The sequence below is a fragment of the Lichenostomus cassidix genome, chromosome 4, assembly GCF_008360975.1.
Source record: "Lichenostomus cassidix isolate B80296 chromosome 4, HeHo_3.0, whole genome shotgun sequence".
Classification (NCBI taxonomy): Eukaryota; Metazoa; Chordata; class Aves; order Passeriformes; family Meliphagidae; genus Lichenostomus; species Lichenostomus cassidix.
Genome location: NC_139484.1, coordinates 44,141,693 through 44,168,016, shown reverse-complemented (window position 1 = coordinate 44,168,016; position 26,324 = coordinate 44,141,693). Strand labels below are relative to the sequence as shown.

The 26,324-nt window shown below is 34.6% G+C and overlaps 1 protein-coding gene across 7 annotated transcripts in view; it reads left to right on the top strand.

Moving 5' to 3' along the window:
• CEP135 (centrosomal protein 135) overlaps positions 1-26,324 on the top strand; it is a 35,101-nt gene that overhangs the window by 2,540 nt on the left and 6,237 nt on the right. For 2 of the 7 annotated variants that reach the window (XM_085058904.1, XM_085058910.1), the window contains exons 2-24: positions 1,068-1,218; positions 2,842-3,004; positions 3,963-4,153; positions 4,661-4,828; positions 6,209-6,350; positions 6,768-6,852; positions 7,821-7,949; positions 9,060-9,275; positions 9,835-9,900; positions 10,911-11,061; positions 12,054-12,247; positions 12,695-12,838; positions 13,348-13,491; positions 15,810-15,887; positions 16,049-16,200; positions 17,987-18,102; positions 18,170-18,324; positions 18,803-18,858; positions 19,578-19,746; positions 21,797-21,907; positions 23,639-23,824; positions 24,733-24,942; positions 25,908-26,110. In XM_085058904.1, coding sequence (XP_084915030.1) covers positions 2,892-3,004; positions 3,963-4,153; positions 4,661-4,828; positions 6,209-6,350; positions 6,768-6,852; positions 7,821-7,949; positions 9,060-9,275; positions 9,835-9,900; positions 10,911-11,061; positions 12,054-12,247; positions 12,695-12,838; positions 13,348-13,491; positions 15,810-15,887; positions 16,049-16,200; positions 17,987-18,102; positions 18,170-18,324; positions 18,803-18,858; positions 19,578-19,746; positions 21,797-21,907; positions 23,639-23,824; positions 24,733-24,942; positions 25,908-26,110 — 3,179 coding nt within the window. In that variant the 5' untranslated portion in view covers positions 1,068-1,218; positions 2,842-2,891. Of the gene's footprint in view, positions 1-1,067; positions 1,219-1,244; positions 1,540-2,841; positions 3,005-3,962; positions 4,154-4,660; positions 4,829-6,208; positions 6,351-6,754; positions 6,853-7,820; positions 7,950-9,059; positions 9,276-9,834; positions 9,901-10,910; positions 11,062-12,053; positions 12,248-12,694; positions 12,839-13,347; positions 13,492-15,809; positions 15,888-16,048; positions 16,201-17,986; positions 18,103-18,169; positions 18,325-18,802; positions 18,859-19,577; positions 19,747-21,796; positions 21,908-23,638; positions 23,825-24,732; positions 24,943-25,907; positions 26,111-26,324 lie in introns of those variants that run through there. The other 5 variants (XM_085058905.1, XM_085058906.1, XM_085058907.1 and 2 more) reach the window with 5 other exon arrangements.

The window sequence follows — 26,324 nt, the reverse complement described above, 5'->3', positions numbered from 1 at the left end:
CAAGGACAAAATTTGCTCATTATATGGATCCAAGGGTTCAGATCCAGTCCAAGGGTTGGAGAAGAGTTTCACTGAACTGAGTAAAGATGCAGGAGTTAAGGAGCAGTGTTAATAAAGGCAAAGTGATACAAGTTGTGTGGTCTCTAAAGGGGTAGCAACCACTTAAAAAGATGTGTTCCTGTGAATGCATCTAGTTGATGCTTTAGAGTGATCAAAAAGGCAAATGGTAAGTTAGGAATCAATATGAAGGCTACAGCCAAGCATCTCTATGGCTGCTCAGAGAAAGGTCCATCAGGTACTATTATAATTATTTCAGTTCAACTTTAGGCCCTTCAAGTCCCTGCATTATATGCTTATATAATGAAAATGTATGTAGGAGTACAATTTGACTCATGTTTTTTAGTTTTTTATATTCTTGTTGTGGCAACTGTGAAGATACACAGGATATTGTGTCACACAGGTCCTGGATTCAACTGAATCAGTGCATCAGTTCTTATATTAACTTTATATTTTCAGAAAAACAAAGTTTCCTGGTGTAGAAGTTACTAGATACTTTTTCATGTCATGATAAGACTAGTGATAGACAAATTTTAGGATGTGAGGTTTAAATTACAGTAGTCTGTAATGACAGAGGTCTGAAATTACTGACACATTATTTCTTTCCAACAATGGGTGTGTGACAATTATTTATTCAAGACTTTAGTATCTATGTTAAGCTCTCTGAAATAACAACCCCCAATTCTCATTTTCATTCCAGGATGCCTTTTGGGCCTATACTACAGCTATTAATTTCCTGGGCTTATTGTGGATCAGATGTGGCTCTAGGGAATATAAGATAATACCCTTTCTGGTTTGATTCCAGTGGCAATAATGATTTGAATGAAAAATGACAGTTTTTAGGAAGGAGAGTGATTCGAACAGAAATTTGTCAGTACCTCCCAATATTTGAGTGTGTTTAAGTAACCATACCTTAAATGCCCATTGGAGGGATTTAGCAAGGTGATGTGTGTACTTCCTAGCCACAGTTACTGGCTTGCTAATATGTGTCCATTTGTTTTTCTTTGCAGTTACCGCTGAAAAACTCGATTTGCCTACAAGCTGTGACCCAGTTTTGGTCTTGATATTTCTTCTGTAAAACTTTCTCAATGTGATTAGTAAAAAAATCTTTGCTCTTTCTAAAACACAAGCTTTTAAACAAATCTGATGAACGATTTTAAGGTAATTTTATCTTTTTATCTGATACAAGTTTTCTTAAGGAGAAGATGGGCTCAGGAGTTACCAGTTTTCTTCTGTAGTAATATACGATGTATTCCTCAGATTAAATCCAGACCCAGTAACACAATCACTCTTTCCTGAATTCAACGAAGAATCTTCAACTTTAATGCAGAAATACCAAGAACTTGTCACTTTTGTCTCTGATCTTTGGCTGTTAGAGGAGTATGAGGAGCATTTACTACACACCAGGACATTGACTTCCACTTAGTACACTGGTGGAAAGAAAGTGTGTCTCCACCTTCGTCAGCCATCCCAGCACAGTATGTAAGGGATTGTTCTCCATGCCACTGCTTAGTTAATATCCCAACATCCCGAACCTCTCCAAGCAAATATTTTTGGTAGTACCCAGAAGAGATGCTGTGCTTGTAAGACTGGTGATTTTCTCTCATCCATGGAGCTGTACCTGGCAACCACAGGCCCATTGCTAGACTTCTTTGTAATGTTTTAATAAAATGAGATAAAATCTTAACTTTGCAGTATTAGATATGAGAGAAACATGCACATTTTCCTCACTTTAGTATTAATAATTCATTTTCTTTTCAAATACCTGCATATATTTATTTAATATCTTTTTGAGATCTGGGGGATTGTGATGATAGTTTGGATAATCTCTATAATCTGTTCCTTTTATATGAGATGCAGACAACAACTCCTTGAATTGGTAGTTTGGCTGCTGAGGTCTTTGCAGCCAATAGGTTAACACTGAAACATCTGAAGAAATGTGAGGGAAAATGTTTTACAGAAATAACTACTTTTCAAAAATATTTTTAAGTATTGAAGAGATGTTTTCACATGTTAAGAAACATAAGCTTTAGTACTTGATTTGTCTTCTCATCCTATGTCTAAATTCAGAGGGACATAATGATATAAAAGTTCTTACCTCAAATGTACTTGGAAAAACCAAAATTGTCATTTGGATTCAGACACAGTAATGCTGATACAGTCCCATTTAGATCAGATTAGTAATTGTCAATTGAAAAGCTCAAAATTGACAACTTCATTTTTTTTTCAAGTGTCAATTGTAAAAACCCCAAACCTCTGATCTTTCAACTGTATTTTCCAGAAAATTATGCAAGTATGACTATAGTACACCAGTATTTTTCTTCTTTCCTGTTTTCTGTCATAGAAAATGGATGTTCAAAGTTAATCGGCATTTAAAATTTTACATATTTTATGCAATTTTAGATATGGTTGCCATAAGTTATATTAAGAACTGACCTGTAAACTTTGAAAGTAAGATTTATATATGAAAGAAAAAAGTATGAGTTTTTGAGAATAATCTGTCAATTTGTATTGTGTAAGGTACAATGATGACCATGATTTAAAAAAAAAAAAAAAGACTATAATGAGAAAACTAACTGCCAAGGCAAATATTGATTCTTAAAGGAATATATAAATATGTTTAAAACTTTACAGTTGCAGTGATCCTCTTTTAAGTTACTTAAATTCTAAGGATATGCTTATGCACTGTATTTCTTAAAGGAAAAAAAAGGCTTTTTCCATTACTTTTTTTCTGTACTTTTCCTTCTTTAAAGGACAGATGTAGTAACCAACAATCTTTTGCAGGTGTCCTGTTTTTCTTGACTGACGAAAGCAGCTTTGGAGGTGTGTTTACAATGAGTACAAATGCAGAGCGAAGGTTTGTTAATCTCAGGAAACGTCTAGATCAACTGGGCTATCGGCACCCACTGGGAGTGGAGAGTTTACCTTTGGTGGAAAAGCTTTTTAGGTATTCAAAAGGAGATTCATTAAAAAGATAGTAATCATATACTAGGTATTGTTTGATTTTTGACATGTAAGGAAGAATGCTTCATCTGAAGATTATTTTCTAGCAGTGTTATTTCAGAGCTAACATTAAGTTCCAGTGTATGATGACATCAAATCGATGTGTTTAAGTGATGGGAACATCTTAAGATTTAATTTAATTCAATAGAATTGCTTCTATGGATCTATGGTGTAGGAAAATTCAGCTTTTCTAACCTCATAAGAGAGCCAAGAATAGTCACTACTGATGCGCTTAAAAGGACACACTCTTACAACTGGTTGTATAAAAAAATAATCACTATTTCCTGTTCTGTGATTAAAATAAAACATTCGCTTCTCCATTTATTATGACCTCATTTCAAAAATTTTAAATTTGATTTCTCTGCCCTTTTTACAAGATACATAACAGAAAAAACCCTCACTTACAGTGCCTACTTATTATATCTGCCATTTTATGGCTTTGATATTATTAAGAACATAGTAATTTCCATAGCAATCCAGTTACATTTGGCCAAACATGCAAATGTAGCTATTCTGGTTCTGTTGCTCTCTAGTATGTAATACAGATGGAAGAACCGTAGGTAGGCAGATGTGGAGTAATCTCCCTTCAACATTGTCTCATTCTTGTGTCTACCAGGTAGGTTTACTCTCTCCATCACTAGCTTTTATACTTACCAGATGTAAATTCCATGATATGTTTTGTAACTATTTTTTTTGTCCTGTTCTTTCCCATTTACTGTTTTTTAAACACATGGTTCTTATCTTTCAATTTTTCTTACATGAATATTTTGCTGCCTTTTTTTGAAGTCATTTCTTCCCCCTCTTGGGGCAAGGGTTTTGTTTCTTGGGTCATAATAAACATTTGTGTCTGCAGTGTAAAGGATGACAACATTGCTAACACATCTGATGCTCCTTTATCCTAGTGACTTAGTTCACACAACTGAGAGCTTGCGTGGAGCAAAGTTATCTTCTGCAAAAACGGAAAAAGAATGCACCAATTATGATACTGTTTTGGAACCTTATAAAACAGAGAATGCTAGACTGACCAGGGAAAATAATGATCTACATTTAGAAATATTAAAACTGAAAGAGCTGTCTGAACGTCATGTTAAAGGTAATATACAAATGATGATACTTTTTTTTAATCCTTCCGTGCCAAAATAAAATTGTGGCTAAATCCTTGATCTGCCGATTTATTTATCTATACTTATAAGTGAGTGTGAGTGGTCATGGAGTTTGGTGACTTTAATGAATTAAGGTTCATGCTCAGACATTTGTTTTGCAGTCAGAAAACTTATGAAATTCTGCAGATTATTGTTTTACATTTTAAGAATGTAAAAAATCTTAACATATATTTTCATACCTTGAAATAGTATTTTTGATTGAAAACTAAACTCTGCTGTTAAATATGCCTTTGTTCCACAATGGGTGTTTGTTTGTAAAACATGTATAAATATATATTCTTGTATGTTTGTTTGTAAATATATGCACATATGTATGTGTATTTGATAATGTTATGCTATGGAAAAAGAATATAGGATTCTCTTTATGCTTATTTTAGTGCTGCTAGGAAAAATAGTGGTGAATAAGAGAGATAATACTGCTTTTCTCTCCCTTGAAGATTTGAAAGCTTCTTTAAGGAGGGTTGAAAATGAAACATCTGATGTTAAATTTTTGAATAACCAATATATGCATAAAATTAAAATGCTGGAAAAAGAGAACAAAGCCAAGACTGAAAAAATTCAGCAACTTCAGGAGAAGAATCTGCAAGCAGTGGTGCAAACACCTGGTGAGTGTAAATAGTCACAGATATTTCAACATTTTCTGGGCTTTTTGGATCTTTAGAACATAATATTTTTTTCCTCTGGGAAGAGAAGTGGTAGTAAAATGTCCAGTCAGGTAACATTACCCTTTGAAAGTTTTAGCTCTGAATTCTGTCATTTCTCTGCATGAAGTTTCATTTGGTCATCACTTGTATTAGGGACAAATTTGAATGCAAACTGAGATTCAACAGAAGATGATGAAGTTAAGATGTGACTAGAAAACACTATTAATCAGCAGCTGTGTCTTTTACTGCTGCACCTAATTTAGTCAGAGATAGATTGTCTGACACTTGCATAATTTTGATAGGTGATTGATGTGTAGGTGACAAACTCAGATCTTTGGAACCAAAATCTAAAATAGCAAGATGCAAAATATGTCTACAAATATTTCAATCCTCTATTAGCCTACAGTATTTAAAGGGTCTTTTGATAACTTAAAATGTCGTAGATGTTACTTTCACATTAATTTCTTTCTCCAAGATTTCCTTTTTCGTAATTTTTTTCAAGCTAAGGGATATAGAATTATTTTGGGAAGTTTTGGAACTGTCTTTTTTTCCAAGTCATTGAATTATATATGTATTTTTGGCATCTGAGGAAAATCAATAGATAGGCAGAAAAAATTAAAATTCTTCTTTATTTTTCCATTCCTTTCTACACTTCATGTCTGTTGCTTCAAAGATGACATGGTACGCTTTTGTCTGTCTTTCTGCATACTTGCCCCTTGGTCACCTGTCTTCTGGGATTTTTCTATGCTACATCATCCAATATTGCATGTTCTTAATCATATGATGAAGAATAAATGTTTTATCTGGAAATAATACTATGTTTTGCTTTTTTGTAAATAAATTATCATTCAAGCTAACAGCATACTCTCCTTGATAAGTAATAGAATATGGTATTCCCTGAAATGACAACAGAATAGCAGGAATAAAAATATTACGAAACAATGCAGAGGTTAGTTCAGTCATAAAATAGTTCTAAAATGTGGAAACCAATTGTCTTTTGTGATGTTTTAACTTAGATTTTTTCATAAGCTAAATCACTAACAGCTTCCACAAGTTTGAACTATAGAATATTTGGGATCTTAAACACTGGGGAAAATTACTTGTACTAAACTTTGTGTGTTTCCTTATTATAATAATGAACTTTGACAAAACTGATACTAACCTGCAAGAATTGTGTTATCTACAATGTGTGAATTTTATCAACGTATTGCAGACGGATTAAAACGGTGAAACATGCCTGTTCAGAGGCAGTGGAATAAATAGGAAAATTAATTTTGTATTAGAGAACATGACTCCCTTGCTTTAACTCCAAGTAATATGCCTCTGGGTTTGGGCTTTTAGGGGGCAAGAAGAAAAGCATTCCCTTCAGGCGTCAGCGCATGCAGATAGACCAGCTTGTGCCCCCATCAGGGGTTAGAGCCTACCCTGTGCCTCAGCCAGAGGATCCATACATCGCAGACCTGCTCCAGGTGGCCGATAATCGGTGAGCGGAAGAGCTTTGTCATTTTGCAGTGTAGGTGTGGCTTTGATTCTCACTGTCCTACTCTTTTTGATTGATAAGTTAAATTAATCTTCCCTGATTTGAGTCTGTCACTGGTGACAGTAATTGGTAGATGATCTCCTTGTCTTTATCTTGACCCCATTGGCTTTTTCATCTTTTCTCCCCCATCCTGTTGAGGAAGGGAAGTAAGAGAGCATCTGGGTGGGGGACTGGCAGCCTGACAAGGTCAACCTGCTACAGTATCTCAAACAGCAGCTTCTTCATGAATATTTTGTATGAGCAAAACTATTTCTTTGTGAAATATTTGGGTTCAGGAGCAAAGAGAAAATGCTAATATTGAATTGTGTACATGCAGTTCTTCCATGAATTCACATAAAAAAATACAGTGCTACATTTCAGAATTCAAGAACTTCAGTCAGAAGTAACAGAGCTACAGGAAAAACTGGAGACATCTGAATATGGAATGAAAAGTTACAGCAAACAGGTATATTATCATTAGTGGTGGTATTATTGTCATTATTATTAATATTAGTGTTATTATTAGGGTTTCGTAGCCATGGCAATGGCCTTGATGTTTTAAAAACCTTCTTGGGAAGGCATTATAGAGCTTGTGAAATACAATTATTCTAACTTGCTATGTTGAGCAGTGTCTCTCCTTTGCTTTTGGAGACAGCAGCAATGACAAAATACTTTCCCAGTGGTTTTGCTGATACATGTTTTATATTGAATTTACATTAAATAAGCTAAACTTGACAATCATAAGTAGAATTAATCTACATTTTTTTAGTGCTTAAGTGTTAACTTGTCAATTTGATCTGCATATATCTTAGGTTAATTTTTTCACTGCTTGGACTGGTTATATTTTTTAAATTTTTGATAGTTAATTTATGAAGAACAGATTTTACAATATTTTAATGAGAGTGGGTTGGTGTGATATGTACAATCTTTAAGTAATGGTATTACATGAAATGTTCACATGCTACATCTTTCGAAATCTAGGTATTGGTGGACACTGCTCTTTTTTTTCCTTCATGACTTGGTTTTCGTCTTCAATATTGCCTTTCTTCAAGTGACTGGAATAGTCACTGAGTTAGCTCACTTAGAAGACTTTTTCCCTAAATTTAAGTGCTCATCTCAGTTAAGTTGCAGTATTCATTAACTTCACATTAAATTAAAATTGTTTGGTTTTCTTCAAGAATATAATCTAGTAGGAATTGCTTCAGTTTTTCCTTGCAAATTGTGTTTGATTAGTTTATTTCTTTTTCAAAGAAATAACATTTCTCGGAAGACCCCAGAATTTAAAAAAAAAAAAATATATATATATATATTCAGAATAGAAATTGCCTTTTTAGTTGTGGTTTTTTTTACTGAATGTTACATGTGTGTTTATTTAAACAAAGAGTCTATTAAATGGTGTATATGATACCATAGTATTTTCTTTGTCCCTCAAAGGTTGAGATAAGAGACAAAGAAATCGAGCGCTTAATGCTGGCATTGGATGGTGGACGTTCTCATGAGGTTCTCTCTCTGGAATCGAGAACCAAAAGTAATGAGAAGCTTATTACCCACTTGAATTTTCAGGTAATGCATTTATTACAGTTGTTTAGTCAAAACAAAAAATATTAGCGATCTGACAAAAACCCTCTTCAAAAAATCGTTATAAATATAAAATCAGTCAATTTAACTTGCCTTTCTTTTCCTTGTCTAAGAAATTTCATTTCTTGTTTTAAAAGTCTGTTAGAAAGGCTTTGGTAAAGAATTCAATGGACTCAGATCTGTACATAGTATGTTAACATGAAAGTATTCAGCAAATTTTTGTATGACACTGTTTTCAGCAAATTTGAAAATCCTTTTATTTATTTAGTTAGTTAGTTATTGCATACATGTCATTTATGTTTTAGAAAATAACTGGTATATGTAATTACGATAAGGAGTAACCCTGTAGATATTCTCATGAGAGAGTGGGGAATCTTCCTCATGGATTTCAAATGGTTCCCACCTTTACTCCAACACAGACTTGCGGGGAAAGGATAAGCTTAGGATAAAGATGTTTGTGTTTACTGTGCATATTAGCATGCATTCAGTATTGGTCTCCAAATGAGAATTTAAAGATGAGCTGGAGTACAAATCAAGTAAAGCCCATCTCTGGAATAATACCATCAATTCTCTTTTTTTCCAAATGAGTTAGATGTTTTGTGTGCTGATTGTGCATGACGTAAGTGCCATGGAAGCCACATTGAAGAGTTGATTAGATTAGGTTCAGTGTTGCAAAAATACAGGATGAGCTATGACTTGGAAGCTGTACAGCTGTGCTCAGTGATCCTGAATTAGTAAGTCAGGATGAATACAAATTGATTGTACAGGGAGTGAGCCCAGAACTGCATGAGGCTCATTTTACACCATCAAGACTATTTGCTTGAGCTTGATCCCAATATACCATTTTTATTTGAGAAGAAATGTGTGGTTATCTTTATAGAGCAGTATTCATGATTAAGGGAGAGCTCATAAAATTGTATTTCTTTTTCAGGTTGGTAAGCATTAAGTTCTAAAAATAGAAAACTTTGTCATTTTTAACATGATATCACTTTTTTGCTATGAATATAGAGATACTGTGTTTCAGCAGATAGGGAGGAACTTTTGCTACCTAGTTTAACAATGCACATTAATATTTCAATGGAAAATGTCTTTCAGGTTGAGTATCTTCAGCAAAAAAACAAAGAACTTGAAAATCGCATTCAAGATCTCTTGGACACTAAACAAAATGTGACTAGTGAGGTAGTGGATTTAAGCAATAAGAATGAAGAACTGTGTCAAGAACTGAATGAAATAGATCACTTGGCACAGCAGCTGGAAAGACACAAAGAAATAGTGCTTGAGACTGCAGATAAAGAAATAGGAGAAGCAAAGGTAATCACTAATGTGTCACTGAGTGAAGGATCTGCTCCATTTTATTTGGCTTTCTATCTTCTAATTGCAATGGAAGACCTATTGGCTTGTGAAAGTAAGATGACAAAGATTTTTTTTCCCAGTTTTTTTAACTTTGCACAGTAGTTCTCAGTAAAAGTGGATTAATCACAACAATTTTGTCTATTTACTGTATTGGGTGAGATAATTTTAGTTAAGGGGCAGTCTGTCTTTCTTCTATTAGCTTAGTATGAAATAAAGTGCTGAAATACTTGAAGCTATTGCTAGGTAATGCATATTTGCAACAGCAGTGCATGTGTTTGGAGGGTTTTTTCTATGAGAAGCCATGCAGTGATTCATTTAATTGTTGTGCTCCAAAAGAGCATGGGTGTTTATACCACAAATTTTTTGTGCTTTCGCTTCATAGAAGCTTTATTGCAAGAAGCTAACTATGCTTTATTTCTTACCAAAATAGTCTCCATACTTTTTTTTTTTTTTAACAAAGGGATTGTTGTCATTTTGAATATGTAACTCTTAACATATAGGTTATTTTGGTTAATAGAATGAAATTAAAAGAAAACACAGTGAAATACAGGATCTACAAGAAACACTAACAAGGCTTAAATCAGTAAGTAAAAATATTTTCAGTTCTTGTTTTTACCATTTTTATCATGCTGTCATTCATGTCATTGTTTCATTTATTTAAAAAAAATATCGGTTTAGCAGTTAACAAGAGAACTTCTGTAGTACCCTGAAACTCTGTTGTAAAAATAACTACTTAATAAGTGAAAGAGCTAGAGAAGCTACATCATATTGTTGCAAAAATAAACTCAAAGAAATCTCTATAGACAATATGGTTGACTTTGTCCTTATTGTATGTTTCCCTATTTCCAAATTTCCCTGTCTGAAGTTATAATTTCCATGTAACAATAATTTTTACCACAAACAAGTTATAACATCCTAGAGGATTTTAATTGTTTAGAAACTATTTTGTCTCTTAATTTGCATGTGAAAAATTATCCAATACTTGGCTCACTCAGAAACAAAGCATAGGGCCCAGATGAAAAACATCACTTTTATCAACTCTTTGAATACCAAACTCTTCCCAGCATATATAGCAAGTTGTGTATTAGCTGTGTAATAACAGTGTATTAACAGTGTTTTGTTTTAGTCTATCCAGTGAACTTGCAAATATGAAAATACTTACTTTTCAAGATATCAGATTATAGAAAAGATGTGCCAAATAGCATTTAATTGGCTTCAGAGTTGCATTGACTGAGAGGCTGTATTGTAATGTACTTTAACACCAACACTGTTACCAAATGCCATTAAAATTATTTTAATTTTAATATTTATCGTTAATTTTTTCCCATGTTTGTATCCCACTATCCTACACTGGTTGGTTTGTTTTTCTTGTTACTGATTGCAAACTGTGTAAAAAGTAATGCTTACTTTGATTTAATAAAATATAGTATACATACAATGATGGCCTGCAACAAGTGTTAAAGCTGAAAGCATCCAGGTCAGCCAGAAGTAAAAGAGTGTTGTATATTAAAAGTTGAACAAAATGTTAGTTTCTTTTCCCCCAAATGTCTCTATTGGCACTTCTAATTTTTATAATAATATTTGTTACTTCAGGAGTTGTCCGCATGTCATAAGGAGAATGAGAGACTGAATGAACAACTCTCTGGGAAAGCAAACGATAAAGGGAACCTTGAGCTGTTGTTAAACCAGCTTCAACAAGAGAAGCAAAGGCTGAAAGAAAAAACAGAGAACTTAGAAAGAAAAGGTAAATCATCAAATGTAGATTCTTGGAAATTACCTTAACATAATTTTTGAAATAGAATACTTACCTAGTTAACATACAGTTAATAACACTAAAAGACTTTTGATATATGTAAATTAAAAGAAGACTTTAGCTCTCCAGTCATAATTGAAGTGAAAACTCTTGTCATAGAAAGATATTTTCATTATGTATGTGAGAACTTAAAGTTGAATTCTTCATTGCGATCCCAAAATACATACTTATCCTAATGCTATGGCAGTTCATACAAAGTAATTTCCAAAACTGTTTTTATTCTCTGTCTTTGAATAAGTGAATTTATACTCTGTTTCTTGAGAGATTTATCCATTCAGTTCTTGAAAACCTCCAGGGATGAAGATTCCACAACATCTCTAAGCAACCCATTCTAATGTTCTTCTGTCCTCAGAGTAAAGTATTCTTCCCTGTATTATTTGTAATTGTTTGTAGCAATTAATTCCCACTGAAATCCTTATTTACCTCTTATGCACCTGTGAAGAAGCTGGCTCCATGTTATCTGCAAGTCTCTTGTGGTACTGTCAGCCTGCTCTTGGGTCTCCAGCTCTCTAGGCTGAGTAAGCTCAGTTCCCTCAGCTGGTTCTCACAGAACAAGTATTCTGCTCCCTGACCAGCTTGCAGGGCCTGCCTTGGACTTAATTTATCCACATCTTCTTCTACTAGGAGGGGCAAACCTTAACACAGTATTGTAAATGCAACCTAATGAGTGCTAAATAAAGGGGAATAATTACATCCCTCAGTCTCTGTCTCCATTTATACAGCCCAAGGTGCTGTGAGGCTTCTATTGGTATTACACTACTTACTTATGTTTAGCCTACTGTCAGCCAGGACTCCTAGATCCTTTTCAGCAGGATTGCTCCCAGGTGGTTGGTTAGTGGGAGTTAAACCATCCCAAATGCAAGTGTCTTTGAGGAAATTCATGACTTTCCTATAGAGTTGTTTTTGTTTTGTTTTTCTTCCAGAACGAGAACTTGTCCTAGAAAATGAAAGAATGAGATTAGACTATGGCATTGCCCTAGGAGACAAATCTCCATCTCGACTAGATGCATTTGTAAAGACCTTAGAAGATGACAGAGATTATTATAAGCAAGAATTAGAATATCTTCAGAAAATGATAAAACTAAGGTCTAGCCCAAGCCGCAGGACTATAGAGAAGGTAAAGTTCCTGCTGTCAATACAAGTGGAAAAAATACTGTAAATACTGTAGAAACATATAAAAAGCCATCAAATGTATTTTCAACTTCAGTGGCATTAAATGACTGTGAGAGGAACTGAGAGGAACTCCAAAGAACTTGCTGTTTTCTTTCCTTGTCACATTTTACAGTAACATTGATTGTTATTGATCAGTTTATTTGAAATAAAGAAAACCAGATAATAAGCAGAAAAAGGTTGAAATCTTATTGCTTGCTAAATTGCTTTTTCTTTTTAACAGTTAGTTCTTGTTGTTTAGATTATACCGCCAGTGCCAGGCTTTTTCTTGCAATTAAAATTATTTTGAATGTATTTTATATGTCTTATTAATAGCAGGAGTTCTTTTTTTGTTTTAATTTTCCAGATGTTTTAATTAGCAAATTTTAACAGAAATTTATTGATCACTTTTCAGAGCGAAGAGCTTAAATTAATCACCAGAGAAAGAGATGAGCTGCGGTCCATGTTAGACAGATTTGAAAAACACATGATAGAAATTCAGTCCAATGTCAAATTATTGACTGCAGAAAGAGATAGATTAAATGTTCTTTATGAACAGGTAAGAAGAAGTTATTTATACTTAATGTTGAAATAACCAATTAACACTTGTACTGTTGGTTATTTAAAAGGAAAAAGCTAGGAGAATACAAGCAAGGCTAATAACATACATGCCTATTTTTATTACTTGTAAATAAAATGATGTATTCTAGTTAGTTTATTAGCTTGAAAGCCATTATAAGTTATTGTACTGGCATTTGGAAATTATAAAGATCAGGAAAAAATCAATAGACTGCATGAGAAAGATGTGTTAAGATACAGCAAGAAAGCAACAAAGGAGTAGTTAAATGATAAGAGAACAGTGAAGTTAGGCTGTACTTGAGACAGTAAAAGAATGATGATTATTTTGACAACATAAGTTGTCACGCCACTGAGTGATTTAGGGAATACATTTTAGTTATCTAGGGAAAAATAAGAATGTCATAGGACTTGTATTGTATTAACAGCATTTTGTTAGTGTACACACTATATTGCAGTCCATGTAGGCTAACAAACAATAATCTTTTAAAGTCTCAGAGTGAACTGAACAGGATGAGAAGAGAAGCAAAACACAGTTCAGTTTCTCAAAGCCATGTGGAAGAAGAAAGAGACATTGTACTGACTGACTTAAGAAGACTAATGGCAGAAAAAGAAAGTCTTGGAGAAAAATTAAAGGTGAGCATTTATAGATTCATTGTTTACAGTGAGGTGACATACAGGGAAGGCTTATACAAAAACTCTGTGTTTGTGTCTGGCTGGCTGTCAGTTTCCCTTTTCAATAAAGGGATTTCAAACACACTTGAGAGAGCTCAATGAATTTAAATTATTATCAATTATCTTATTAGTATTCTTACTATGAATTACCAAGTTTTCCTGTAAACACAATCCTAAGGTCAGAGCAAGAGGAGAGGAACATCCTTTTAAATATTTGAGGACAGACATGTCATCACCATGTGTGGAGGACCTAGATAGGAAGCCCCAGCCACAGAATATTTTTGTGCGTATGCACTACTTTGAAGATGCTTGTGTGTCGTTGTGGAAGAAATAATGCACTTCACTCACAAGAGAGAAGCAACAATATATTGTATTCATTTAGGGCAACAAAATTAACAAGATTTGATGGCAAGGTACACTTGAGTATTTGCTGCATAGAGGCCAAGGTCAGACAAAACTGGCAGGGAGACCCTCCCTATGAGTTGTGAGGTTCAGAAGGGTCTTCTTGCCTTCCAAGCTCCTCAGAGGAGTGTGGCTGGATCCAAACTTTGTGTCTAAAGGATTATAGCAATCAGTCCTTTATATCACTTAGCTAACGTTTCATCATTTCAGTGCTGTTATTCCCGACTCACTTGCTGAGTATGAAATGCAATAAAGATTCTCTCAGCCTTGACAAATAACCTTCAGAGGCTTCCCTGCTCAGAGGGAGATGCTGGTGTGCAGCCTGCTGCCATGCAGGAGAGCTCAATGGGCCTTGGGCCCTCTGCTATTGACTTAACTTCGCATACCAGCAGTATTTCAGTAGCCACATGCTCAACTAGCCCTCAGCTGCTGCTGAGCAAGATTAACAGCCCTGAGCTGTGTGCTGGTTGCTCTCATCCCAGAGTCCCACTTAAGCTGACTGCAGCTGTCACCAGGGCCACTAGTGGCCATTGCTTAACCAAAAGAAAAGGAGTGTGGGTGGGTGGAGCACACTGTCACAGTCACATATGGTTCTTTTCCTACCAACTGGGGACTTCATGGGCCTTTTCATATTAGCTGATCTTTAGTTACTTGCATTTTGTAGCAGAGTATATTTTAAATTACATATAACTGAACTATGAAATATAAATTTGTTGCAATCCAAGTTTCATTACTTTTGACCTTAAAAAAAATATTTGTTAATGCAATGATTTTTCCTGTTACTCTGACCTTGACAGGCAGCCCAGGAAAGTGGTGGAATCACCAACCCTGGCAATGTCCAAAAAGCATGTTGATTTGGCACTTAGGGATGTGGTTTAGTGTTGAACATGGCAGTGCTGGGTTAAATAGTTGGACTTAGTGTCTTAGAGGTTTTTTCCAACTTAAATTATTCTATGATTCTATGACCATGTGATTGTTGGTATTAATGTGCATTAATGTCTTACTTTGTTGTGGTCAAGAGCATATGATTTCAGTGGGTTTCCCTGACTTCTTTATTGGTCATTAATATAATGTGTGCATGTTTTTTACATGTTTTGAAAATTCAGAAATTTAAAATAATTTTAATGGACTATTCCCAAGACAGCATGCATCAATAGTGATTGCATGATAAATGCTTCCATAGTTTAATTTTACTACCACAAAAATAAAGACCTGTCGTATATCTGAATGCAGTGGCAGTAAATCTGACCTCTGCTTAAAGCATGTGCATGCAGTGGTAGAGATCTGTTTCCAGCTCCATCCTTTCTTCTTGTAGGTGACTACCAATGTTTTGCATGTGTGCCACTTTGAAATACCTGCACAAACACACTTGCCTAAGGCATTTCTAGGAAGTTTGAGAGTTTGTTTAATAATTTCACTGCAGTTGTGCTCAGAAGTCAGAGAACAGATAAATAATTTTTAGAAGTTTCTTCACAGACTTAGAGGAAGGCCAGTTAGCTTTGTAGAGTGTTTTACATTTTGTAATTAATGGCAATTTAATAAATTTGTTTAAAATGTCGTAGTGCACTAAGCTATACAGGCATGCAATCTGTAGCTCAGTAAACTCTACCACAACTTGCAAGTATTAATTTGGTTGGGACCAAGTATAAATACACTATTAACAAAAATCTAAACCAACAACCAAAATTAATCAGTGATGTTACATTAAACTATTGTAATGTGTTTTCAGCTAATGTTCAGTAGTTTTACAGAGAGAGCTTTGCATTTGACCATTCATCTAAGAATGTAAAGCAGTATTTTCTGAAACATGAAGCTTGAATTTCTCTGATTAAATCTAAAAATGTCTGTCTTGTTACATGTAATTCTGTGTTTCTCAGATTCATCAAGAAGCAGCAAACCTTGAAAAATCAAAGATGCAGCATGATATTTCAGAATTGGAGAATAATATTCAAGGAGTAAGTGCACTTTTAGGATGTAAACTTTTAATATTTCTAAAATAGGATAGACTGTTCCAGCAAATAAATTTACTATCTGTTTTCCTCTTAAATTTATTTGAAAGCCAAGTTGTGATAGCTTTCTGCAATAATAATGTTTGGTTATTTATTTTAAATTGCAGCTTCAGATTGAAAAGTGTGAACTAAGGACTACAGTCTCTATCCTGAAAGAAAGAATAAAATATTTGGAAAATGAATTAAAATTGAAGTCCAGTCAACTTGCCCAGACTTCTGATGATTCTTCTCAGTTTAAAGCTGAGATTTGTTCACTTCAGTAAGTCTGATACAAAACGTGGTAATCTTTCACAGATGCTAGAATAATTTTGTTTATTCTATGACTGTATAGCAGAGTTGGGTTCCTGGGAAAGACTATAAAATATTTTAAAAATCACTTGCTACTGCTTGTATGTTAAGGAAAAGTAGGTGTAAGTAAGGAAAGTGTTGTAGTAGCTTTTCACAGCAAGCTTCTCCTGGACTTATTTGATGACCAGATATACTGATAATTTTTACGGCTCATTCTAGAATTGTTTCCTCCAATAACCATGCTCTCTGCTTATGAAAGTAGTGGAACTGAAAATTTCTAAAAGGATTTCCAAATGCTGTTTGTTTAAAGGAGGACAGATGCTTTTGCAAACTGCAGCAGTAGCACCTACAGTTTTGAGAATTGACATGATCCATAGATAGTCTGTGGGAATTTGACCAGCGTGCTTGGAGCTGCAGGATTCAAGTATTCACATGTATTTTTAAGGCCTATTAAACCTGCAGGATCATTTTGTACTCTTTTAAACTTGTTTTAGAAAAGAGCTCCCATCAGCTAAGTGTCATAGAACAAGAAAAAGTCTTAAAGAAAGTGAAAACACTATTGAATAAATCTGAGCGGAAATCTGAAAATTAAGGTGGAAATGAGAACCTTTGATGTAAGAGATCACTACAGGATAGGTAATGCTGTAGATTACATCTTTGGGATGTTTTACAAGGGAAACCAGGGTCTGTGTCTTATCCCCCGTTCCTCACCTGAGCACTACTACACTGCACTGTGTAGCAGCACAGCACCTGGAGAACTGAAGCTGAACAGCAGACCTTACAGTTCATCTAACACTTGCAATTGCACAAAGAGGACTCTTGGTCAAACAATTAGTGTATTTGTTGGTAAAATTGTGACATCAATCATAAAAATTAAAAATTTTGTTATATTCCTTATCATTTCAGTGTAAAGCATAAATAATGCAAAAGAAGGACATAAGAAGGAGGACTACAGTCATTTTAGCATTTGGTCCTACTTTGTGCATGGTGGCAATGCTGTGTTTTCTCTCCTGTCCCATTTTTGTCCCCTTAAAGTTTTACTCTGAACTGGATGAGAGCAATCTTTATTCAGAGCCATGCTGTATTCTGCATTGGTGAGGTTTTTTAACAATGAAAACTTCTCTAGCTTTTGTGGGATCCCACTTGAGAGGGATTTTTTCTTGGCCTGTTTCATAAATAATCCATTTAGTTACGTTTTTTTGAGTTTTTTTCCCTAAGTCACTTTGGTACTTCTTTCTGAGAAAAACAACTATGTAGGTAGATGATTTCATATATCTTTCAGGCTCTTTATTTTTTAAAAGTGGGAGCAAGACTACAGCTGTCAATTTGGCTGCTTCTTAAGATGTGGTGTGGCTGATAATCACTGCTGTGAGGTACTTAAGAAAAACTTTGTAAAGTGAGTAAAAAGATACAAGTAACATGATGAAGAGTGACAGAAATCAGAGGAGGTGAACATTTCAGGTTATTGTGGTGGCTCAGCCGAAGTTCCTTTGCTCCATTTTGCATTGATGTTGAGGTGGACTTGCAGCAGGGATCCAGACCAACCAAATGCTGTTGGCCTCAGCAATCCTTTAGTCGTCCCTGTCCTCAAGGGAGAGGAGTGGTTAGTATGACACAACCCCATGCTGCTGGTTGGTGATACAACCCTGTCAGGAGGTTATGCTGGAACTGTTCCAGCACTTGAAGCAGCTTAAGAGCATAAGTTGAAGACCTGGAATAGGTCCCAAACTTCTTTCAACAGTATACTGATTTTCCAGGGTCTTAAATGACCAACTCCAGAGCTCTGTTGAAGATTTACAGCGCCGATTGTCCCTCAAAAAGGATGAACTGCAGACAGCTCATGAAGAAATAACAAAGCTAAAGGAGATAATAGGTAATCTACAACTATTGTGCTTTTTTCCTGTTTTTAAAGTAGAAAGCACTTACTCTTTTATTTTTAGACAGGTTAAACCAGAGAAGCACTTCACAGGATGAAGCAGTCAATGTGCTGAGAAGTACAATTACTGTTTTGGACAAAGAAAAGGACAATCTTCAAGAAACTGTAGATGAAAAAACAGAAAGAATTGCATGCTTAGATGACAACATAGCTAACAAGGTATGTCCAGTAAAAGCACTACTTTGCATTCCACCTGGAGGTTTTTAAGCAGTTGTGTTTTAGGGAGACTTTTTGACTTGATGACAAAACCTATGCAGAGCACATAAACACTGTGTTTGGACTCAGCCAATGCAAAGAGTCATTTGCCAACTCGATAGCACTTTAATAATGAATGTTACTATATTCCCTAAACACTCTAAGAAAATAAAGAAGCATTTGTTTTCATTTTGCATGTGGAGGTATTTATTGAGATATAAAGTGCTAGCCTGAGGTGACAAAATCTGTAGTTGACTTCCATCTTTTCTGATGACAAGACAATCCTTCCTTGGTAAAGAAAGGAAACTTGGTAAAGAAAGGAAACTTGGAAATTACTGAAGGTGAAGGATTAAAATAAGGGTCTAAATGAAAATTTCTTTAAGTATCGTGTTATGTTGCAATATAATAACACCTAATACAACTTTTGCTCTTTTTCTCATAGGAAAAAACAATTACTCATTTACGTTTAACTCTTTCTGAGCTGGAGTCCTCAACAGAGTAAGTAAGGTGTAGGATGCTGCCTTTGGAAGTTTTGTTTTAGATAGAAGTTTCAAAGTGAAAGTAGATGGCTATTTTAGTTATTTTGATGAAATTGAGTTAATTCTGTTTGAGTCAAGTAGAGGAATGTACTGTGTTGAGAAAGATGTACCCAACTTTTGAAGACACTTCCTCTGCAATTATATTGCAGGCTGCTAAGCAACTGTTAAGATGATCATTAACAATTGCTTGTCTGTATTTATTTCCCTAAATTGGTAACATTTCTGAGCTGTTAGTCAAGAAGTAGCTTTCTAGCACTCCACTAGATATTATTAGATTGACCCAGGTAAAATTTACATAAATTTATGCATATTTATATTTCTAATTTTTTGTTTAATCTTTTCATTACTCTTTTGGTAATTGTCCTTCAAGTGTAAACTATTTGTCTTCTTCCTTTATGGTTTATAAAATATGCAATTACTGTAATTGCTACCAAACACGGATAAACATGTAAATCTTTAATTGCTGTTTGTTTAATAAGATACATCTTACCAGATACATCTTCAAAACTGAAGATTAAATCCATTTTATTTCTGTATATTGACATTTTACACACTTAGTTTACGTTTATGTTTAGACTCAGTTTGTCATCATTCAGAGAGCAAGAATTTTACTTGATCATTTTCAGCAGTATGTGGTGTATTACAAGGGACAACTTCAGTAATGTTTTCACTTGATAGGCAGATGAAGGACATGCTGAGCAGCAGAGACCGTGAGATATCCAGCTTACATCGCCAGCTTGATACGTCCCACGTAGAGCTTGCAGAAATGGGAAGAGTAAAGGACATGGCTCTGAGAGAAAACAGACGACTGCAAGATGACCTGGCTACAATGGCCAGAGAAAACCAGGTATGAAGACAGTATAAAAAGAGATCTAAATAAAATAAATCTAGGACATTATTGTTTTTAATATAATGAAATTATGTTAATTGGTTATATCACTTGGCACTTGGTATTTAATTGGTAAAAATTGGGTTTTGTTGTCTGTGGAATTGATTTTTGAGAGAGAGAAAGAAAACCCAAAAGCAGACATCAGATTGTCAGGTGAAAGAGGGAGAGGAAGGAGATTGCTAGCACGTCTGAATGGTGGATAAATACATTTCCCCATGAAGTGCATGCTATAAAGGCACAACTTATATCAGTTGTAGAATTAGAGTTGCAATAAAATCTTTATTGTCTTTGGAAATTACCTTTTCCTATACGGCATCATTGAATATTTTATTGAACAATTAGCTATCTGAAGTTGATGTAGGTTAAATAAAAATTCTGCAAGACAGAAATAGTTGAGAGAGTCAGTGGATTAGACTGTTTGATTATCGTCATTATTATTCTTCTGACATCTTCATCTTGAGATGTTCTCCAGGGATCCTCAGTTAAACCAACCACTAGTTTGCTCAATCTTTCATATGTGAAAATGACTTAATAGTGTATCTCCATTTGCAGTCTTTGTAATCCTCATTGCTCCATCTCTTCTTCCTTGGAATTCTCTAAGTCTGGGATCCGTGGCTGGGACAGCCTGAAGTACATTCAGTCTGTTAATCCCTTGCATACTTGGAGGAGTTGGTTTTGTGCACCAGCTGGTTATTGCTGACCAAATGCTTCCCAGCTCCAAGTGCGTGACATGGATGTCACTATACTATAGAATATTTGTATGGACAATATATGAGAAAAATGTCCAGTGTTTCATAGTGTAAGTAATATGTTTTATTGGGCCAAGCATTAGAAAGTCTATGTAGAGGTTATGTGAGTTGTGATTTGAAGAGAGAGCCCAGAGTTGCAACTCGTCACATTCAATTTGTGTAGGAAATACGGTTATTGCAGCTCCTCATGATACTCAAATGCCTTTTACAGTTTTGATCCTGAGATACAAATGTTTGTTTGAATTTGCTGTAAGTGTCAACACTGAAAACAATCAGGGCCCTGTTAACTAAACCATTTATTTCAATTCCCCTCAGTCAACCCAGCTGAGTCTGATACTAGAAAGTATAATATAGCAACATGTTTTAAGAAAGTGATGCAGGACCTTGAAAAGTTCTTGCAAAACCTATAGTGCAATATATAAATATGTAGATGTATTACTGAAATTAGAACTGCCCTTCACAGGCATCTAATTAGATGAAATATTGAATATTATCATAACCTGGTGAGTATAGCTTTCCCAGTGTTTGGGAAGGCTACCACAGAGACAAGCAGACTGATTTCAGCATATGCTAAATAAGGCACACAGTAAAGACTGTCAGAATGGATATTAATATACCACAAAAAGAAGAAGGGGAAGAAATAAGGCAGGATCCTTTATTTCACCCACTTCTAATCATGGAGATATAAAAAGATACTTGTAATTTTGGCTGTCTGGGCTAGAGGACTTGGAGATGAGCCTGGAACCTGAAAGGCACAGTGTTAGCAACTGAAATATCTCTAACAAATTCCATGGTACATTTTTGATGTCTAAATATTATCTCAGTAATGCATTTAGTTATTTTATCTTGCAATTCTACTTTAAAATAAAGGTTCTTCTGTCATAAAGTTGGCTTTCTGTTGATTTAAAACTTTCCTTCACTCAGAGATAGTGAATCTTAAGGCTATAAAAATTCCAGCTCCCATACATCAATATGTTGAATTTTACAAAGATCAGTAGGGTATGTCAAGAGGGAAGCTGCATATTTTATGAACTGGTGTGATAGTTGTTGTTTTTTGTGATTATTATTACCTGGAAACTCTTTGGTGTTAGGTAATAGGGAATATTTCTGAACCCTACAAAGCCCCCCCAAGGGGCTTTGTAAGTAGAAGAGAAAAAAAAATCTAGGGCATATGCAATTACTTTTATTTAATCTGATGGAGTATTATTAGTGATTAATTTCCTGCAATGCACAATTTTGCCTTTATGCACTCTCTTTAGACCATCAGTACCGAGCTTGAAGATGCAATACGGGAAAAAGAAGAAATGAAAACCAGGGTTCATAATTATATAACTGAAGTTTCCAGATTTGAGACGTTGATAGCTTCAAAGGTAAGAATATAATCTGTGGGCAGTCATTACTGCATTTGGTAAAATAAATTGAAATTGCCTGGTTTTGCCTCTTCTCCCTGGCTATCCCATTTTCTTCTTTTATTTTTCCTTCTTTTCTCTGCAGTGTTTCAAGCTACTAGTAGGGGATTCATGTGACACCTTATTAGATCTGAAACACTGATTAATTCTAGCACATCACAATTTCAGCTATCATGTTTCAGTTGGCCATAATCTGGAGAATGATAAACATGTCATGTTTGAATGTTGTTTTGCTTTTTGAGTTTTGACCAGGCAGCCAGTAGAACAACTGGTACTATTTCATTATTGTAGGCAGCAAGAAGCTTAAACAATGATTTAAAATATTTTACCCTCTTGGAAAAGAGAAATTTTTATCTGTAGTTCTGCATGAAAAGGTACAAATAGTAGTGTTAAAACAGTGCTCTGGTTAAATGCCCTTTATCCTGATACTTGGATTCAAAAGTGTGATATATGCAAATTAAAACTTGTGATCATTTAAAACAAATAGGATTTCTGTCAAGACAACATGAACTGGCAAATTTGTTATGTGACTTTGAATTGGGAAGAATGAGTTTTGATCTGACTTGAACTTGCATGTCTTGATAAATGCATGTAAACTCAACTACTTTTCGCAAGTAGAAACTGAAGCATGGAGATAAAAACAAGCTCAGTAGTAGGTTAGCTTAGAATGATCAATTTGAAACACTTGAAGTTTATTTTTTAAGAATTTTGCAATATATCATATGTCCAAAGTAGTTCACCAACAGTTGTGGCTATGTCTTTGGCAAATGAAAATACAGTTATTCAAGTTGGATATCAGGAAGCTGTAGAATACACAGCCAGCAACCAATTATAAATGCTTGATTTCAGGGATTTTTCTAGTTTTGTATCTGGATAATACCTGTGGAGACAAGGATTTACTTTTCTGCACAGTGTTCACTTGCTTAATCACAAGTTTCTATTTCCTAATGCTCCACCTGATCCTGTCTGCACCTTCCAAGTTCTGCAGGATACAGAGATGGAATTTAAAAAGCAGTAGCCTTTCTTGTTAAATAAATTTGGTTTATACTACCAACATGCATATCCTGCTGCACTTTGTTTGAGAAGGGGAAAAGGGAATGGAGGTAAATGAGAAAAATTTATTGCTGCCTTATAATATGCACTTGGCCAAACTAAAATTCACAAGCCACATTTGTTCTATCACTGCACAAATGGTGAGCACTAAAGCTCGCAGTTCTGTGCTTCCATGATTGACTGCTTAGGTGTGTATGCTCTTATAGATTACCAGTGTTACAGGCACTGCTGTATACAAATATTTATAAGAGCATGGTAACTAAAAGTTGAAAATGGAGTCCTACTGGAATTTCTTGGAAAGGGCAGCACTCAGTTTATCTCAGTAACATGACCCTTGACAATGCAGAGAGATCCAAAATAACCCCTCTCCTGAGAGCCTTAAAACTCATTAACAACTTCGAAATGTAAGTACTTCCATTTTAATAAAACTGAATGCCATCACTGTATTTATTTCCTATTTGGACTTGGAAAAAGGATGATGCTGTTTCGTAGTTGCCAGATAGTGAGATTAATAAAATGAAGAATATTCTACTTTGTGGGTGAAAAAAAAGAAGAGATATTGTAAGGAATAGGCATGAAATAAGACCAAACAACTTTAGAGTATGTTGATCATTGCAGAGTGATTTACTGTTTCAATAGGAAAAAGAAAACCAAGAACTGTTGGAGAAGTTCCGAATGCTTCATACAGAAGCTGAAGATTGGGAAATGAAGGCTCATCAAGCTGAAGGAGAAACCAGCTCAATGCGACTTGAACTCCTTTCAGTAGATACAGATCGGAGACATCTTCGAGAGAGAGTAGAACTTCTGGAAAAAGAGATTCAAGGGGTAAGAACTTGTGCAATGAAATTCCATCAAGGAAAGTCGGATACATTCAAGTACTTTTTAATAAAGTCAATGTAGGATTTTTAATGCCTTATTGGAAAATAATTTCTATATGTGAATGTTTCAAATATGACCACTTGAGTTTTTGAAAAAATAACTGATTTTGTTTAGATGTATTTTCCTTCTACCCTGCTTGCCCAAAATTAGAATCGTGGCATATATTTTCATAGTTTTAGATCTGTTCTGTTGGGTTATCATTGTTACTATGACATTGTAAGAAACTTGTGTTCAGTTGTTTCAGAATATTTGCATATAGCTTTATGGGTATTTTGCAGGCTTAGTTCTTACATTTCTTTGAAGCTTTGAATGAAGTATTTGAAGCATTGGTGGCTGGAGTCAAGGTAAAAATCTGGTAGACATCCAAATTCAGAATGAGGATTCTGTAATACTGAATCCCAGACCAATATCATAGAACATAATGAGGTGTTTGTTTTAGAAGCAATAACTTCATAGAGATCAAAGAAGTTCTAGAGCATAATTGTTGTGGATTGACTACATTTTGTCTCATACTTTTAATTAGCCAGAAGGAGTTAGAGACTATATTGTAAACTGAGTGAAAAACAGATTATATGTTTGGGGTTTAAGCTTTTTAATTCTCTGAGTCTGGAATACAGCCTCGTTCCACTCTTTTATAGTACTTGTATAGTTTTTCAAGATGGTAATTAAAAATGGCAAAGATGGTTTATTAGTTGCCCTTAGCTGTGTTTTAGGGAGAGGGAAGGAATATTAAGTTAATTTTACAGGGAAAGTTAATTTTGACAGGAAAATAAAGTATAAAGAAAACCCAAGTTATTCAACAGGACACTCTTAAATTTAACACTGAAGGTGTATCCATATTTGGTTTTGTTTAGCATATTGTTGCGCATCAAGTATATGAATCTCAGATCTCCTCCATTACGAAAAATATGTCCAGATTGGAAGAGGATCTTAAACGTGAAAGTCAGGATAAGACTTCTGTGTTGGCAGACCTGACTTCTGTTAGGGAGCTCTGTGTGAAACTTGAGGCTGGCAAAGAACTTTTATCTCGACAGCTGACATCCAAAAGCATGGATTATGAAAGGGTAAGCAGAAAATGCAAATTTAATTTGGTATAACAAAGTAAATTCCTTTGCTTTTAATAGTTTTTGGAGAAAAGAATTACTTCTGAGAGTAAGGTAAGTTGATTTTCATCACTAGTTTTGCATTTTTATGTAAATTATAAATTTTACAATATATAGGTCTGTATAAGTGGGTTACAGATACAGAGGGAGCACAAAAAGAGGGTGTTCCTTTGATTCATTATCACTGCAAAATGTTGCAGGTGTAGTTTTAGCTGTACCACAGACATATTACATGTACTTATTTTTGGTTTTTAATTTACTCAAACTTTATAAAAAGCAAATAGTGCACTTCTTATTTAGATATTAACAACCTTACCCTAATGGCTTCTTTTCAATTAAATTGAAATTTAGATACAGCTGGGATTCATTGAATATTTTTAAATAGTTTGAACAGTTCTAAATATTCATATTTTCTGAACCTTTTTCTTTACAGCTGATTTTGTCTTTATTTAGCTACTTGGTCAGGCTTTCTGGGACTGTAATATTCAAGACCTTGAGAACAGTGCAATTAGTTTATATTCACAGAACTGAAGAGGAAAACGAGTAGTCCTACATTTTCAGCTAAAGCCAAGAGGCTAATTGTGAGGTGACCTAGTCAAATAGAATGAAATATAGTAAATACTATTTTTGTGCTCATGCAAAATTCTACTGTTAAAAGCCATTTCGTGTTCCAGGTACTTAGCTAAACATTTCCAGCACTCAGTAATGCAGCTCCCAGTAAAACATTTGATAGATGTACAGCTTGAATAGTTTCAAATTAAGTATAGTTTAAAATAATTGTAGGTTTTACATTGTTTTGTGTGCTCGGTTTCCTATTCTTTTTTATGAAACTTCCAGTCATTTCCATTTTTATAACAGCTCTTCACAAAAGAAAATTCTCTGTTTGTAAACTAGTGTATTAATAACATACAAAATTTGTGCCTTAGGTTCTAGGAGAATTAGAAGATGTAAAATCAGAAGTAGAGTTGCTGAAAAAGCAGCTATCCAGTGAGAGACTTACAGTTCAGAATCTTGAAACATTATTGGCTACTAGTAGAGACAAAGAATTTCAGAATCAATTAACGTCCCAAGAGAAAGATACCGAAATTCAGTTACTGAAAGACAAGCTAACACTGGCTGAGAGCAAACTGTAAGTTTTATCAAGTGTGTGTGTGTGTATGTGTGTGTGTTATGTGGTTTACAAAAAAATTATTTCTATGTGACAATACTTATTCAGAAAGCCTGGATGTTCATTGTGGCTGAGCAGATTTTTGCAGAAATGTCTTTTGGCCTTTCATGGCAGCATTTACTTAAAGTTTCTTTACAGGTCTTTCATGTTGCTTTCATTAAGCAGCACTTTTGTG